Source organism: Pezoporus flaviventris, unplaced genomic scaffold (genome assembly GCF_033815535.1).
Source record: "Pezoporus flaviventris isolate CSIRO_AGI_PZ_B2104156 unplaced genomic scaffold, CSIRO_AGI_Pfla_v1 ptg000057l, whole genome shotgun sequence".
Classification (NCBI taxonomy): Eukaryota; Metazoa; Chordata; class Aves; order Psittaciformes; family Psittacidae; genus Pezoporus; species Pezoporus flaviventris.
The window spans coordinates 6,611,143-6,625,178 of NW_026892605.1; the positions used below are offsets into that span (position 1 = coordinate 6,611,143).

At 35.3% G+C, this 14,036-nt stretch overlaps 1 protein-coding gene across 8 annotated transcripts in view; it reads right to left on the reverse strand.

Annotated features, from left to right (window-relative positions):
• Positions 1 to 14,036, reverse strand: part of SPEF2 (sperm flagellar 2) — an 87,176-nt gene that overhangs the window by 10,455 nt on the left and 62,685 nt on the right. For 4 of the 8 annotated variants that reach the window (XM_061469499.1, XM_061469498.1, XM_061469497.1 and 1 more), the window contains exons 29-31: positions 5,346 to 5,452; positions 3,307 to 3,489; positions 134 to 226 (exon numbers count right to left, since the gene is read on the reverse strand). The exons of 1 other annotated variant lie outside the window; for it this stretch is intronic. In XM_061469499.1, coding sequence (XP_061325483.1) covers positions 134 to 226; positions 3,307 to 3,489; positions 5,346 to 5,452 — 383 coding nt within the window. Of the gene's footprint in view, positions 1 to 133; positions 227 to 3,306; positions 3,490 to 5,345; positions 5,453 to 11,423; positions 11,747 to 11,840; positions 11,965 to 12,049; positions 12,259 to 12,341; positions 12,551 to 12,652; positions 13,846 to 14,036 lie in introns of those variants that run through there. 3 more of the 8 variants (XM_061469507.1, XM_061469500.1, XR_009746251.1) reach the window with 3 other exon arrangements.

Consider the following 14,036-nt stretch of genomic DNA (forward strand, 5'->3'; position numbering starts at 1 on the left):
TACCACCTATCCTTAAAAAACACTGAAAAATTGCAGCAGTAATGGAAAAAAAAAGACCCAAGAAGCATTTAATGATACCCATTGGTTAGAATAGTGAGTGGTCTCTTCAAAATACCTGTTTTTTTAAAGTTACCTTTATGAGCTCTCTTAGCCTATCTGAAGGCAAAGGTTCTGTGCAACTTTCTGTTATGCTTAGATCTTCATTTCCATTAAACCATAAGCCAACCTGATTTAAAAAAAAAAAAAGTAATTTATTTTTACACAATGAAATACATTGGTTTTCATGCTCTGTAACTGTTCAACAGACAGGTAACTAAGAGCTTAACTCCTGAGCTTAATCAGGCTGAATTTGTTACTAACATACATTGACACCAGAATAATTGAGTAGCTGTTTGTACTTTGTAACAGATACTTTGGGGATTACTGAAAATGGAGTAAGCTAGGAGTGACTCTATGCCCTTGAAAAGAGCGCAAATGAACTAGGTAGTTGTAAACCTACACTACCCAAGAAACAGAATATGATGCCAAGTTCTATGTGTGTTCTAGTTTCATCCTTTTAGGGTATTCTTTGCTACATCATAGCTTTTGTCCTAGCTGTTCTTCTGGAAGAAACTGTCCACACACCTCAGTATAATGAAGGCCAGAGTCAGGGCCCTTCCCATGCTTGCTTGCTCTCAACAAGAAGACAGTGGCCTGTAATGCCTACAGAGCTATAGCTATAGCTGTGCCCAGAACCAGTTCTCCAAAACTAGGCCAAACAAACATGAACTACCAGCTAGATCTTACCTTGTAAAACAGGATGGCCATGAACAGACTGCCTACAGAAAATCTCTCTTGCTTGGAACTCATGCACGTTAAACCAAGCCAGGTTTAACATGTAAACAGCATGAAAGTACGGACAGCTGAGTACCATTACCGGGGGGGTGTTCCCTAGCACTGTGTAGTTTACTAATACAGATGCAGAAAGAGGGGCCACCTGGGGCATCTCGAATTCCCAGTGAAAGGTTCTTCCTGTTATTCTCAATGAACATGCTTGTCATTGTTTCTTGTTAATACAGTAACATAAAATAGTTTCATGACATCTTGAATGCACATAAGTCTCAGTATTAAACACAGAATAAAGTTTGTTACCAATTTTATTGAAAGATTTCAACATATGAAAAAAATCTATGTTCCCTATTAATAGACTAATATGAAATATTTCAAATAATTGGAAATCTACATGAATCACAGTTGTTAATAAGATGCAATAGTCTTTCTGTGTAGGCATTAACTTAAAATATTGTAATAAAGCTATAAATTTCGGTAGCAACATCCTTTTTCGCATTTCAGGTGAATTACTAGATTCTTGATTATATGAAATACAGCATTACTATGTGTTTTCTTTACAAAGCAAGACAATGAAATACAACAAAACAGGAAGTTCCAAGAGATTTTCAGAAAGGAAAAGAAATCAATAAAGCTAGCTTTCTGCTATTTCCTTATGTGAGTTATCTTGGAAAACTGAACAAATTAGTAACAAGACAAAAGACTTCATGTTGCCTTTGAAATCTTTACCAGAAATAGATCAGATGGTTTGCTGTAGATGATATAATTATAATATCAATGATAACACTTGATAAAGAATAATTTTGGTAACTCTCTGCTATTGTTCTTTCCTTAATTTTATGCACTGCAATGATTCATTAATTATCTGGTGCACTACGTTCTACAGGAAGTGAATCATCTTTTTTTCAAGAAAGAAATGAATAAGAAAAAATGAAACAGGCATTGATCTCATAACATTTGCCATAAACTGGTCCAAAAGGATACAACAAGTATTCCAATAAAAGAAAAATCAGATGTTCTTTATCAATTAATTTTAAATTAGGGGACTAAATTTTACTTATGTCTGAAAAATTCTCTTCTTGTTCTTCTCATAATTCTATATGAAAAATTTCCAAGTTACAGTACTGTCAGTAACATGAACCCTAGGACCTTGTATATCTACTCATATACAGTAGATATACAAGGTTTTCATGAGGCTTTAAGTGAAGAACATTTTGGTCATATTTTCAAAAATGAAATAGGGGTGACAGACATTACAACTTTTATTTTCAATATGAACTGGTTTCAGAGCAAATCTTCCAAGCAACGCAGACTGTTAAACTGAGGTGCTTTGGATAGTCTCTGAAGGTTCCCATAACATTCTCTCATGTACCTAAGTTATGTGCCTATTGATATAGTTCTCTTCTCATAAAGACAGCTGTGCAGCTACCTGTGTGTTTATGAACTTTTTAGTCCTGTTTAGTCTTTAAGCCACTATATAGACTGTAGGTTCAGAGTCATCACTCTACTGAAAGTCTGGAGGAATTAACAGAGTATAAGCCTATAAACAAATTAGCATACACCACTGCATATTTACTATCATTAGCTGAATGATAGTAAATATGCAATCCAGAAGTAAATTAATCACTCAGTTAATATTATGTTGCTCAGTTAATACTATATTTGAACTAGGATTCTGTGTTAGAAATTTGTATTCACAGTCTGCATGTCTTGTAACTGTTAGCTTATTTTTAAGCTTTAACACTTCAGTAAAAATCACCACATCCATAAATAACATGATCAATAAATAATCTGCATCAGTCTAATAGATGCAGATAGACTTGAACATTTTGTGGGGCTTCTGGCTTTGCAGAACTTATTTCTTTGCAACTTTCCGGTATGTAGGGCTTGGCAGGCCCTCATGGAAGTTTTAAATTATTGACAGTAGTTCTGAAACTGACATATATATATCTACCAATATAAATTTACATCTACAAACATATGATACATATAGCTAGTATGCATTAAATGAATGAACCGGCAGTCATCCAAAACATAATTAAGAATCTAAAGTAAAAGTAAGCGAAAATTTAATGAGCAGAATTTTGCTAAAGGAATAAAAATGTATTCTTAGTACTCTTTCATGAAACTTGTTTCCTGAAAAACATTGGTGAACTATGCAATGGTGTCAAATAAGTTAATAGTAGTCAAAGTGCTCACAGACTAGTTTCTTTTGAACAGGAAGGATTTTCACTTGACATTTACTTTGGGGGAAGTAGGAAATGGAAGTAAAAAGTATGCTTAATTAATTAGATTTGTGGAACTACGGATAACATGGGTATTAGGCTTTCAATTTCCTGAAGACGCTAGAAAGCACCCTCAAACCCCAAAACATTTAAAATTCAGACTGAGTTTCTGAATGTGAATAAACCAAACAATGCATCGTTCAATTCAGAGTTTAATGAAAGAATATTATTTTAAAAAGGAAATAATTACAACCTGCATATAGTATTCCTCTGTAACGAAGCCTGATCCAGCTACATCAATAGACTTGAAGCTGTGTAGTGTTTCGAGAAGTTGTGTCACAGATGGTATTGGCCAAGGCTGTGCTGCTGCTAGCAAGAATCTGCGCCAGTCAGTAAGTTCTGAGTTCACTGAGAATGCAGATGCCAGATTTTGTAACTATAAACCAAAAAAAATTTCTACTGTCAAATATGCACGCATAAACATACTCTTTCAATATGCTATGTATACTTGGGTCTTTTACCTGGTGAGGATGCAGGACATCTGCAGTGAGATTTCAAAGATGAATAAAGGACATGTATCACTAAACAAAACAAGTCACAGACCACTGTCCATCACTGAGGCCAACTGGTACATGTAGTTATCCCTATAAATAAATACTCCAGCTCTCTAAAGAGGGGTCTATATCTAAATTGCCTATGAAATAATAGCCCTTGCTACATGCTAACTCCTGAACTATGCTCCACCTGGAAGAGTACTAAAAATGGAACAGACAATTTAGCAGCACGTGTACAAAATCTAGTAAATGCTTAGGCCTGTGCTTTGGCTCTATGTTGCTTACTCTTACAGGTGAACACCACATGGCTTTCCCCTGCTCCAGCATTATTTTCAGTTAGAAAAAAGTAGTAGTGGAAAGACACTGCATGTGTCTTTTTACCACTGAAGAAGTATGTGGGTAGCAAAGTGGGGTACAGAACACACATAGAATACATGTAAAGTCTCCTGACACAGCATTGCAAAGGCTATACCTGATAGAGGGAAAAATATTGGCAGTTTATTTCTGGTGTGTTGAGACCCTACTGTGTACTTCTACACTATCTTTTGCCCTGCAGCCAGATTTCCTTGTCAAGAGAAGTGCCTGGTTTTCTCCAGACTGGAGTTCAAGAAGGAAGCAATGTTTTTTCAGGAATTAGGGCCTGAGGCAATACAGACTGAAACAATTTGGTAATACCATAGATGTCAACTGCCCCAAGATTGGCAGGCACAGTACTGCTTATTATAATTCCAAAATTTATTGGAAATTCTATCATGTCACACAATTATGAAATGGGGAGATCAACGCAGAACAGCTTGTGCAGAATAAACGTGTACCTTAGCTTATGCACCATGCACTTCCTTTTGTATGTAAGTTCTGGCTTCCACGATAAATCTAATAGTCTCATTTTAAAATGGTGCTTTTAAGGAAGGAAAGTATGTTTTTAAATCTAAAATAGTACTTATAAGCACTAAAAGTTCTCAAAGAATAAAGAACATGGGATATATGCGCATGTGACCTATTAATACACAATGTCTGACTCACATTTTTCCCCTATAATTAATTTCCTGTGCTAAGATTAGATTTTTATATACTAATGATAGCTGTGCTTAGTGTTTACTAAACTCAGTGGGAATCCACTGCTCAGAAACTTTCAAATGGTTTACTCATGCTGTTCATCTGTGTGCAAAATATTTGAATAAAGCTGTTTCCCCTCATGTAAAATGCAACAAAACCTTAATGGGAATCATGGCTTACTGACAGAAATAATGATAAAAAATATGCTAAAACAAGTAAACCTTTCCATAGGGTTACAGGCTTACCAACAATACCTGGAAGTAAAATTAATAAGAATATTCACTGGTGGAAGACTTGGCAAGATTAAACTATAAATTTCCATGTTCCTAAATCTGAAAAATCTTGAATAAATAATTTTAAGGTCATACAGCTACAGATTTTATTCTCCTGTCTTGGAATGAAGAACATAAACAGTCTCCTTTTAACTCCTAGAAATTATTTTTGTATGGTTTCTAAGGAACTGCTAGAAATTGAAAATTGAAAACAAACAGTGCTGACTAAAGCATTTTATTTCTGCCACAGTGGCTTCCAGAATCTTTCTCTAGTGAAACAGAAGAATTTTAGGGAAAAAGTGATAACACCCTGTAATAGTTATACTCTTGACTTTATGATAGTAAAGACAATGCTGCATCTTCTACACAAACCAACACTTCAGTTGAAATGAAAATAGTAGTAAACTTACGTGTGGGAGTGTTAAGTTCATCCATGCATCAGGAAGGAAATTTGCTTCAAGATTTAAATTAATCACGTCAATAAATATGTCAACAAATTCTTTCTTTTGTATAAAACCTAATAAAAGAAAGTCAATATAAAAAATAATATTTATAATTTTAAATGACCTTTTTTTTTTGTTAGATGGAATCTATTTTTTATTTCAGTGGCCATATGGGAAAATATTTTATTTTGCTATTACGTACTATTGATAATTGTAGTATCATTCAAGCTAAACACAAAATTCTCATTTAAAGTAAACATATGTGGCCTTTCTAATATGCAAATATTAAATATATCAATACACTGCAATCCTTTTGATACTTTCCTCATCCGCATTGTGGTCACTAACCCATACTGATGCAGTCCACACTGACAGTTAATGAGCAGTTCATGACTACAAATCAAATACACATTCTACTAACCTTTTCTTTCACTGTGCCATTTTAATGAATCATATATCTATCTCTGCTCTTGAAAGTAAGCATCCTGTTAGAGAACAGGATGGAAAACACGAACTGTTGTCTGTTAGACTTTGAAACAAAACTCAATTGCTTAAAAGGCTTCTTAGAATTGTCTTGTGGGAATTATAACTAACTCAGTCAATTTTATTTTACAGAAATCATGCGATAAAAAAAGGTGCAACAAAACCTATTTGGTTTTTTAGTTAGACACAGATTTGCTTATACGCAAATAGAATCTTCAAATACCATGCACAACATTATAACACAAAACTGTGTACCAACATTTAACAGACTTATATGGGTCTTTTCTTTCAGAAATGGACATTGCTGACTTAGTGAGGATTTACTGGGAAATCTCTGCATTAATGACAAAAAAGAAAAAGTAAAATTAGTTTTGAATTATCTAAATTTTGAGAGACAAAGCTGATTTGGTCAGGTTATAATCATTGCAATAGCGTCAAAAAAGTAAATTTTCAGATTACCTTTAGAGCAAACACAGTAAGTGAAATACTGGAAGGACTGACTTTTTTTTTTTCTCCTTTTTATGGCCAAACTTGCCCTTTTGAAAAGACACAGCTATACATATTCTGTCAGCAACTTTTCTTTGGAGTAGAGAAGTGAAATATGTTAAGTTTATCAAGAAAAATTAATTTTGTAATGTCAGTATCCAAACTCACGTTTCAAGCTGCCAATTTGAATTAATAGTCTACAATCTCTGTAGACATGTTTGCCTTCAACTTGGAAAACCAGAAGTAATGCCCTCAGCCCATCTTAATGCAGCAGAGAAATCCAGTACATATGTAAGTTTAGAAAGAAAAAGAATAGATTTGGGAAGCTTAAAGTTCATTGGGAGAGCAAGAAGGGGGAAACACCTGGACTTGAAGCCTTATGTCCCACCATAAATTTCAGCATGAAAGTGAAAACTGGCAAAAATACTGGGAGGCTGATAACAGTGCTCTGATATCACCCCTTGAAGGATTTTGTGTTACCTACTTTCAGAAAGAACACCATGTGATAAATCATGTCCTATTTTCTGAAGCACCTTGCACTGCTGATTTAATAATTTTAAAGTAACCAGAGACTTGTATTTTGATGAGAACCTCAAGCCACAAGAAACAGATGATTTCCAGACAGCACAATACAGCCTGCCTTACAGAGGTATCATTACTGGAAGACTTCATAGAACATTCAATAAACCATGGAACTTTTTAGTGGTTCATGGAGAGAACAAGCTATGGGCCACTAAGAAGCCAAAGAAAACTTTGTATTAAAATAACAGGAAAATTATTAAATCTTATTTGCCATCTCAAATTTTCTAGTGCTTTACCATGAAAAGCCCAGCTACTGTAGTTTATATTTCATGCTTTACTAAAGATTCCCCTTCCCACATCTGATCCCTAGTACTCTGGAAATCTAATTTTTTTCTCTCACATTACCTTATGGTTTAAGCTGTTCAATTCCTACTATGATTTCCCTATATGACAACAGAAAATGCTGTTCCTGTATTTCCTGAGTTTCTGTCTTCCTAAATGAAATTGTTTTTTGTTTTACTGAAAAAAAAACAAACAAACTAAAATAATATTTATATCCTCATGTCACTTTTCATGAAGCTACATGACTTCAGAAATATATCTAAGGGGTATGTGAGGAGCAAAGAAATTAAAAAACTTGAATTATTAATCAAGAGATAATGTCTGAAATGGAATTAAAGGACCATAGACTAAAACACTAATCTCAATTTATAGAACTCTGGATTGTAGAACATGCTAGAACATAGTATTCAAGTAAATTTGGTATTATTTGCTGTAAGCCTATGGCAGCACTGTCAGGTGATCTGTAGTGTGTGCCCAGTTTTCTTCCTTTGAGGTAAGTGTGAAGAAACAACTCTCTCAGAGCTAAACTACTTTCAATCTATTAATTATGGAATTGCTGATATGCTGTAGGTCAATTTCTTTTCCTTTACTACCTCCTCTTAAAATCCCTCATGTGGGTCAATTTCAAAGTGTTCTCAAAAAGTTATAATAGTTCAAAAACTTCAAATTGGCGTGACCTACTTCCTCCTCATCAAGTATTTAGGAGGAATGAGGAACTCTCAGAGAGAGATGAAATCCGTCATAAACACATAATAAAGGTATCAAATAACTTAGCTCAATGTATTTTTAGATATTTTGTCTCAGTTTAATGTATCTGGTTTTATATTGTAGAGCATGTAACTAGTTTTGAATATCTGATTGCATCACAAGACAAAAGGTGATTCATCAATTTAATTTCAGGGTTGTAATTGCTTTATTATCATGGAAAGGTGCTATGATAGGGCAGCTACACAGATGGTGCTAAGAAAAAAAATAGTGGTGTCTGCAAACAGTACTCTGCATATGGTAAAAGGAAATAATGTCCTCTGGGAAAGAATGGGAAAACAATTCCCAGAATCAGCTTTGCTCATCTGAAGACTGGTTTCTAAAAAAAAAGAAACCAAACCACCCAGTAGGTTTTTGTTGGATGATGTAGGAGACTGAATAGAAAATGAACTTATTAAATGTGTACAAACACTTTTAATAAGAAGGGTTAGCAAATATTTGAAAAAATATCAGAATTCAAGATTTTGAAATACCAGAGAGATGTTCAAGATTACCCAGTAAACTTCACTGGAAACACACCAAAGTACTCTGAGGAAACAGACTGCATAAATTAATATACTTATTACATTAAAGATTAAAACAAGCGGGAAAAGACTTCAAGCACATTGGAAACAGGATTAGAATTCATAGTGAACTTTACATACAAATTGGAGTTACACTCTAGGATAAAAAGGATACTATACAATAAGAATAAAAGTAAAGTGCCACAGTGGGCTGAAATAATGAACTGCATAAACATGACAATGGGGAACTTTTTGCCAATGTAAAATTTCTGTAGAAAAGGCTCTTGGGTTTATGGCAGATTAGAATATTGCCAGAAAGTAGATGGGCATACACTGGAAATAACATGTGCATTCTTTTAATCTGTTAAGGCTTCTGCTGGCATATAATTTTGGAATTTTCAGATCTAGTATGGAAACTAGAGTGCCCAGAAGAAAGCAACAAGAGTCATCACAGGCCTAGAAAAAGAGCAAGGTTGAAGGAATTCTGCTAGTTTCATCTATGAAAGGAATGTTATGAAAAAATTCAGCACTAAAAGTTAGTTACAGAGAGGGTAACTCCCTCTCCATAGCTGCAGTTAGGAAGAATGATAGGAAACAAAATTTATTTGCAGCAAAATATTTCAGAGACTGATAAAGAGCCATGTAATCAGAAGGACACCAAAGCACTAAGAAAAATAAACCACACATTCTACAGTGCACTATTTTAAAAGCTTATGAAAAAACAATGAGGGCAAATACTGCATACAGATTTTCTAACTAAATTTGATCCCATTTTTAGACATGGATGACTTCTTGATATCCATTTCCGACTACTTGTTATGATAGTAAGATTTTGCCAGCATTTTTTCCAAGGGCAATGCATCCATTAATGGTTGGATTTGATGATCTTAAAGGTCTTTTCCAAAGTTGGGGCTGTTCAGCCTGGAGAAGAGAAGGCTGTGTGGAGACCTCATAGCATCCTTCCAGTATCTGAAGGGGGCCTACAGGGATGCTGGGGAGGGACTCTTCATTAGGGACTGTAGCGATAGGACAAGGGGTAATGGGTTAGAACTTAAACAAGGGAAGTTTAGATTGGATATAAGGAGGAAGTTCTTTACTGTGAGGGTGGTGAGGCACTGGAATGGGTTGTTAAAGGAAGTTATGAATGCTTCATCCCTGGTGGAGTTCAAGGCCAGGTTGGACAGAGACTTGGGTGACATGGTTTTGCGTAGGACATCCCTGCCCCTGGGAGTGGGGGTTGGAACTAGATGATCTTAAATTCCTTTCCAACCCTAACTATTCTATGGTTCTATGGTTCTATGATTACCTTCAATCCTAATACTAAAAATGTGATGCTGCCCCCATGCATCATGGAAGCAATTTCAGTGTTACAGATTCTAAACATCCTTTTGTTTGTTACTTTGTCTTCTGCTGTTGGGACATTCTAGAGACACATTTCAAACTTCTTCTAATCTCATTATAGTTAAAATCTTTCAATTTGAAAACTTTGAGGGGAAAAACTTTGTGTTATGTCATTAAAGACAAAAACCTTAGAACTGGCAATGCCACATATCTAATAAGGTATCCCCTATAACACATACTGTGTCACTTATTAGGTGAAACATAATTAAACACTTTTTGTTATCTATAAACAGGCATATAACTCACAGTACTGCTCACTTTTTCTCATCCCTACAGATTAATTCTACTTGAATGGACTAACATCCTTTAACAAGGGATTCATTCAAAGCCTACTCTATTTCTGTCATAATGTTCAGACCTAGAAGTACCACAAATATACATGCAAGACACACAGAAAAAGACTACATATGTATGTATGCATAGCATAGCACAGCATAGCATAGCATAGCATAGCATGTCTTCTGCAATTACTAGACATATTTTATATTGAAAGTGATAATGTGAGGTCATTCACCTTCAGATTTCTCTCAGATTATTTCTATTTCATCCTCACCGCTGCTGGAAGAACTAAGAATGATTTCACTTTAGCTACCTTTTGATATAATCAACGCTTTTTCCTTGATGGTGGAAATATATTCTGCTGGTGTGCTTTACATTGATTGAAAATTATAAAGTAGGAAGTTGCATTCAGAACATGTAAAATTATGAAATCAGATAGTTCTCTAAACAATTCTCATTCTCAACTCCTAGATTAAAAATTAAGATAGAGCATTCTTATTGTAACCCTTACAAACATTTTTACAGGGGAAAAAAGTGGCTGAAGTTGTGAAGTATATTAGTCATAAGAAGTAAGAGCACTTGCTATGGGAAGACTGACATGTGCAATAAATAATCAGCAATGCAAAATGGATCTGCAGGAAAGGACTTCCTTCTGCAGAACAAGTCTGACAAAGATCTATGAAAGGTCATGTTAAAACTACATCCACAAGTGAGTTAAGAAGCAGCAACATATACAGATATGGAGAGAATGTATGACCAAAACTTCATAGGCTACAGAGGTCAAGCAGTCATTTGACAGAAATAAGGCACTGATTTTTCACACATTTATGAAAAGAAAATCTGTGTTTCAGAGTCAGTGGAGCTTGTCGAACTACTGAAGACTGAGATGACAGTTAACCCCAGTGGTTATAATGCATTATAACTCAGCTAAATGCAATAAACAATCAGACAGAAGTTGGGATCAGTTAGACAGAAGTTGGACAGTCATCCCTCTGTCCAAATGTTGCCAAGGTAACAAGGTACTCCATTATTTTTCCATTGTCTTCAGTTTATAGAAGGATAAATGTAAACACCTACTGGTGATTCCGCAGTGAACATAAAGAAAAGCCGTGTTTTAACATTATAATACATTATGAAAAAAATACAAATTTTACACTCATTAGCCATGCAAGGTGTTCAGTTAAAGCGTCCATGTATGTCACAAGAAGACTCTGAAATAAAAAAAAAAGAGTCTGCAAATCAAACTCGAGGATAATCAGGTTTTTGACTTGTCATCATTTGTCACCTTCCTGTTGTCTTCTATTTCTCTGCCAAGTAGCATTCCACAAATGAATAGCTTCCTGGGGGTCAAACTTTTTGATATCTGGAGAGTTCATCTGAACTATCAGAAGATCGGTCACACTTTCAGACCTTAGTTTAGAGTGTAAATGCATCATGCTGAGTTTCATTTGACTGAAGCCTCTCTCTGTTACAGCTGAGCTTGCCGGCAGAGTTAGGATCAAATCTACTAACGTCAGGATGTTGGGATACTTCTTTGAATAATCTGAGTTCACAGAATCCCATGTCAAGTTCTGGATGTTCTGAAATCTAAAAGGTATGGTAAGAAGTATAATTAGCTATCACTAAATATATTTCCATAATCCTTCTGAGTAAACAGACATAAATGTAGGGTTTTTCTTACCTGTTATACAGTTCTGATTTCAACATGCTCCATTCAGTTTCTACTTCACCTGTTTCCACACTGGCAGCTTCTAGTATGACTTCATAGTGTTTAATCAAGACAGACACTTCCTTTTCACCAAATTCTGTAACAGAAGCAAAACAAAAATGGTTTTATGCTTTTAAGAAGTTTAGAAGGCACTTCAAATAGCCACTCTCACAGTTCTACACCTTGTTTCATTTTGCTAGGCCACAGTTTAAAACTTCCAATAGTAGTTGCTCCCAGAACATCTTGACTTGCATCACAAAAACAATCACGTAGCCTATTCACCAGACCACGTAGTACTTTGGTTCGTACTGCTGAAATATTTCCATTTCCAATAAGCTGATAACCATGAAAGGGCTGAATAGTCTCCATTAGGCGTTCCTTTGGACCAGCTCTGAAAGATACAGAATACAAACCAATATGTAATGCTCTTTTATTATATTCTAAGAGATCATGGTTCAGTTAGAAATGCCAGACCTTGTTTGATACATGTGGAGTGTTTCCAATGTTAACTGTACGGTTGCAAATATATCTGCAATGGAAGAGCTGTGATCCAGTGTAACACATGACAGAATGTTGAGGACATTAATGACATCCAACAGGAAGTGAGAAAACTTGACTATCTCCATTTTCAGAAGGAGGTGCAAAAGACCTTTGACTTTCTGCTGGTTTGAGGCCGTTTGAGCCTGGAAATCAATATAGAAAAAGAAAATATCAGGTATGTGGAACAAAATTAGCTATAGCAATTAATTTTTCCTTAAGTTACATCCAAATATTAAATTATTTACCTTATTCAGATGTAGAACAATTGCAGGATAACCTTTAAGGAGAATTTGTAGAGCTGTTTGTAGACGAGGAAGCCACTGGGAGCCCCCAATGCGAGAAGGAATAGCTGGGCGTAATTTGATGGCTTCATATGTGGCTTTCAGATTATTCTTATTTAGCGGTGAGTTATGATAAAAGTAATACATATTTCTCAGGAGGCTGATTAAGATGTTGTACAGCTGCACGCTCTTCAGCACTTCTTTGTAAGCCAGATTTAGGTGGTGAGCAAAACAACGCAGAGACAGTATACAAGGCTGAATTTCCCTCAGGAGCTTAGCTACCCCACTGTTTTCTCCTACCATGACACCTGTCCCATCACTTCCAAACCCAACTAATTTTCTTGACCAGTCTTGGCTTGCCAGGCTGAGCTGAAGATTTATTTGTAATGTTTGCTCAATTGCATTTTTTATGGTTGAAGCATCGGTTTTGTGAACAGGTTGTACCCCAACAATCTGGCAATGGACTTTTCCCTCATTCGCAAAGCGCACATAGACGACTGCAGCCGTTTTGAGTATACTGTCTGTGACTCCATCACTAATAACAGAAAAAAATTTACATTTCTCCAGTTTCTCTTTCAAAGCTCTTCTTTCCACTTCAGCAATAAAATGTATAAACATTCTTGCTGACTTCTCATTTCTAAACACAGAACCAATATCCACTCCTTTCATATCATCTAGTTTGCACATCCAGTCAAGGTCTGTAAAGGGACGACCAGATTTAGCAATAGCATGGCATGTTCTAAAAATATTTTCTACTCTACCTAATGTTATGGAGTTCATGCTCTTCAACATGTGCTCAGTAGAAGCTGTATGTGGTGAAGCAGTAGTGGCAGCTTCCATGCAGGTAGCCCAGGCATGAGCTTCACTACTCTGGTGTGTATTTATAAATTCCAGCTTGAAATCATCAGTGCCAGAACAAAAATTATGAATGTTTTCTCCCAAATCTACATTATGCTTACGACATGGTGCACAAAACATTATTCCCCTTTCACCATCATATTTTAACCAGGAGTATTTTGTTAGCCATATTTTTGGAAAGTGGCGATTCCTCTTTGTTCTCTGATGTTCCAAATCTTTCTTCTCTTTCCCTCTGTCACCAATTTCTCTCTTGCTAGAAGAATTACTCTTTCTTTTGAATTGCTTCAGCGCTTTTATGGCTATAATTTAAAAAGAAACAACTAAATATAAAATAGGTTTTATTTAATAAATTATTAATTTTTTGGTTGTTTTGTTTTCTTTTTTCATTGACATTTATTCTGTTAATTTGGGACTAGACTGTGACTTGCAATAAACAGCAAGAGAACAGGGAAATCTGAGATCTACTCTTAAATCACTTGGAGGCTACCTA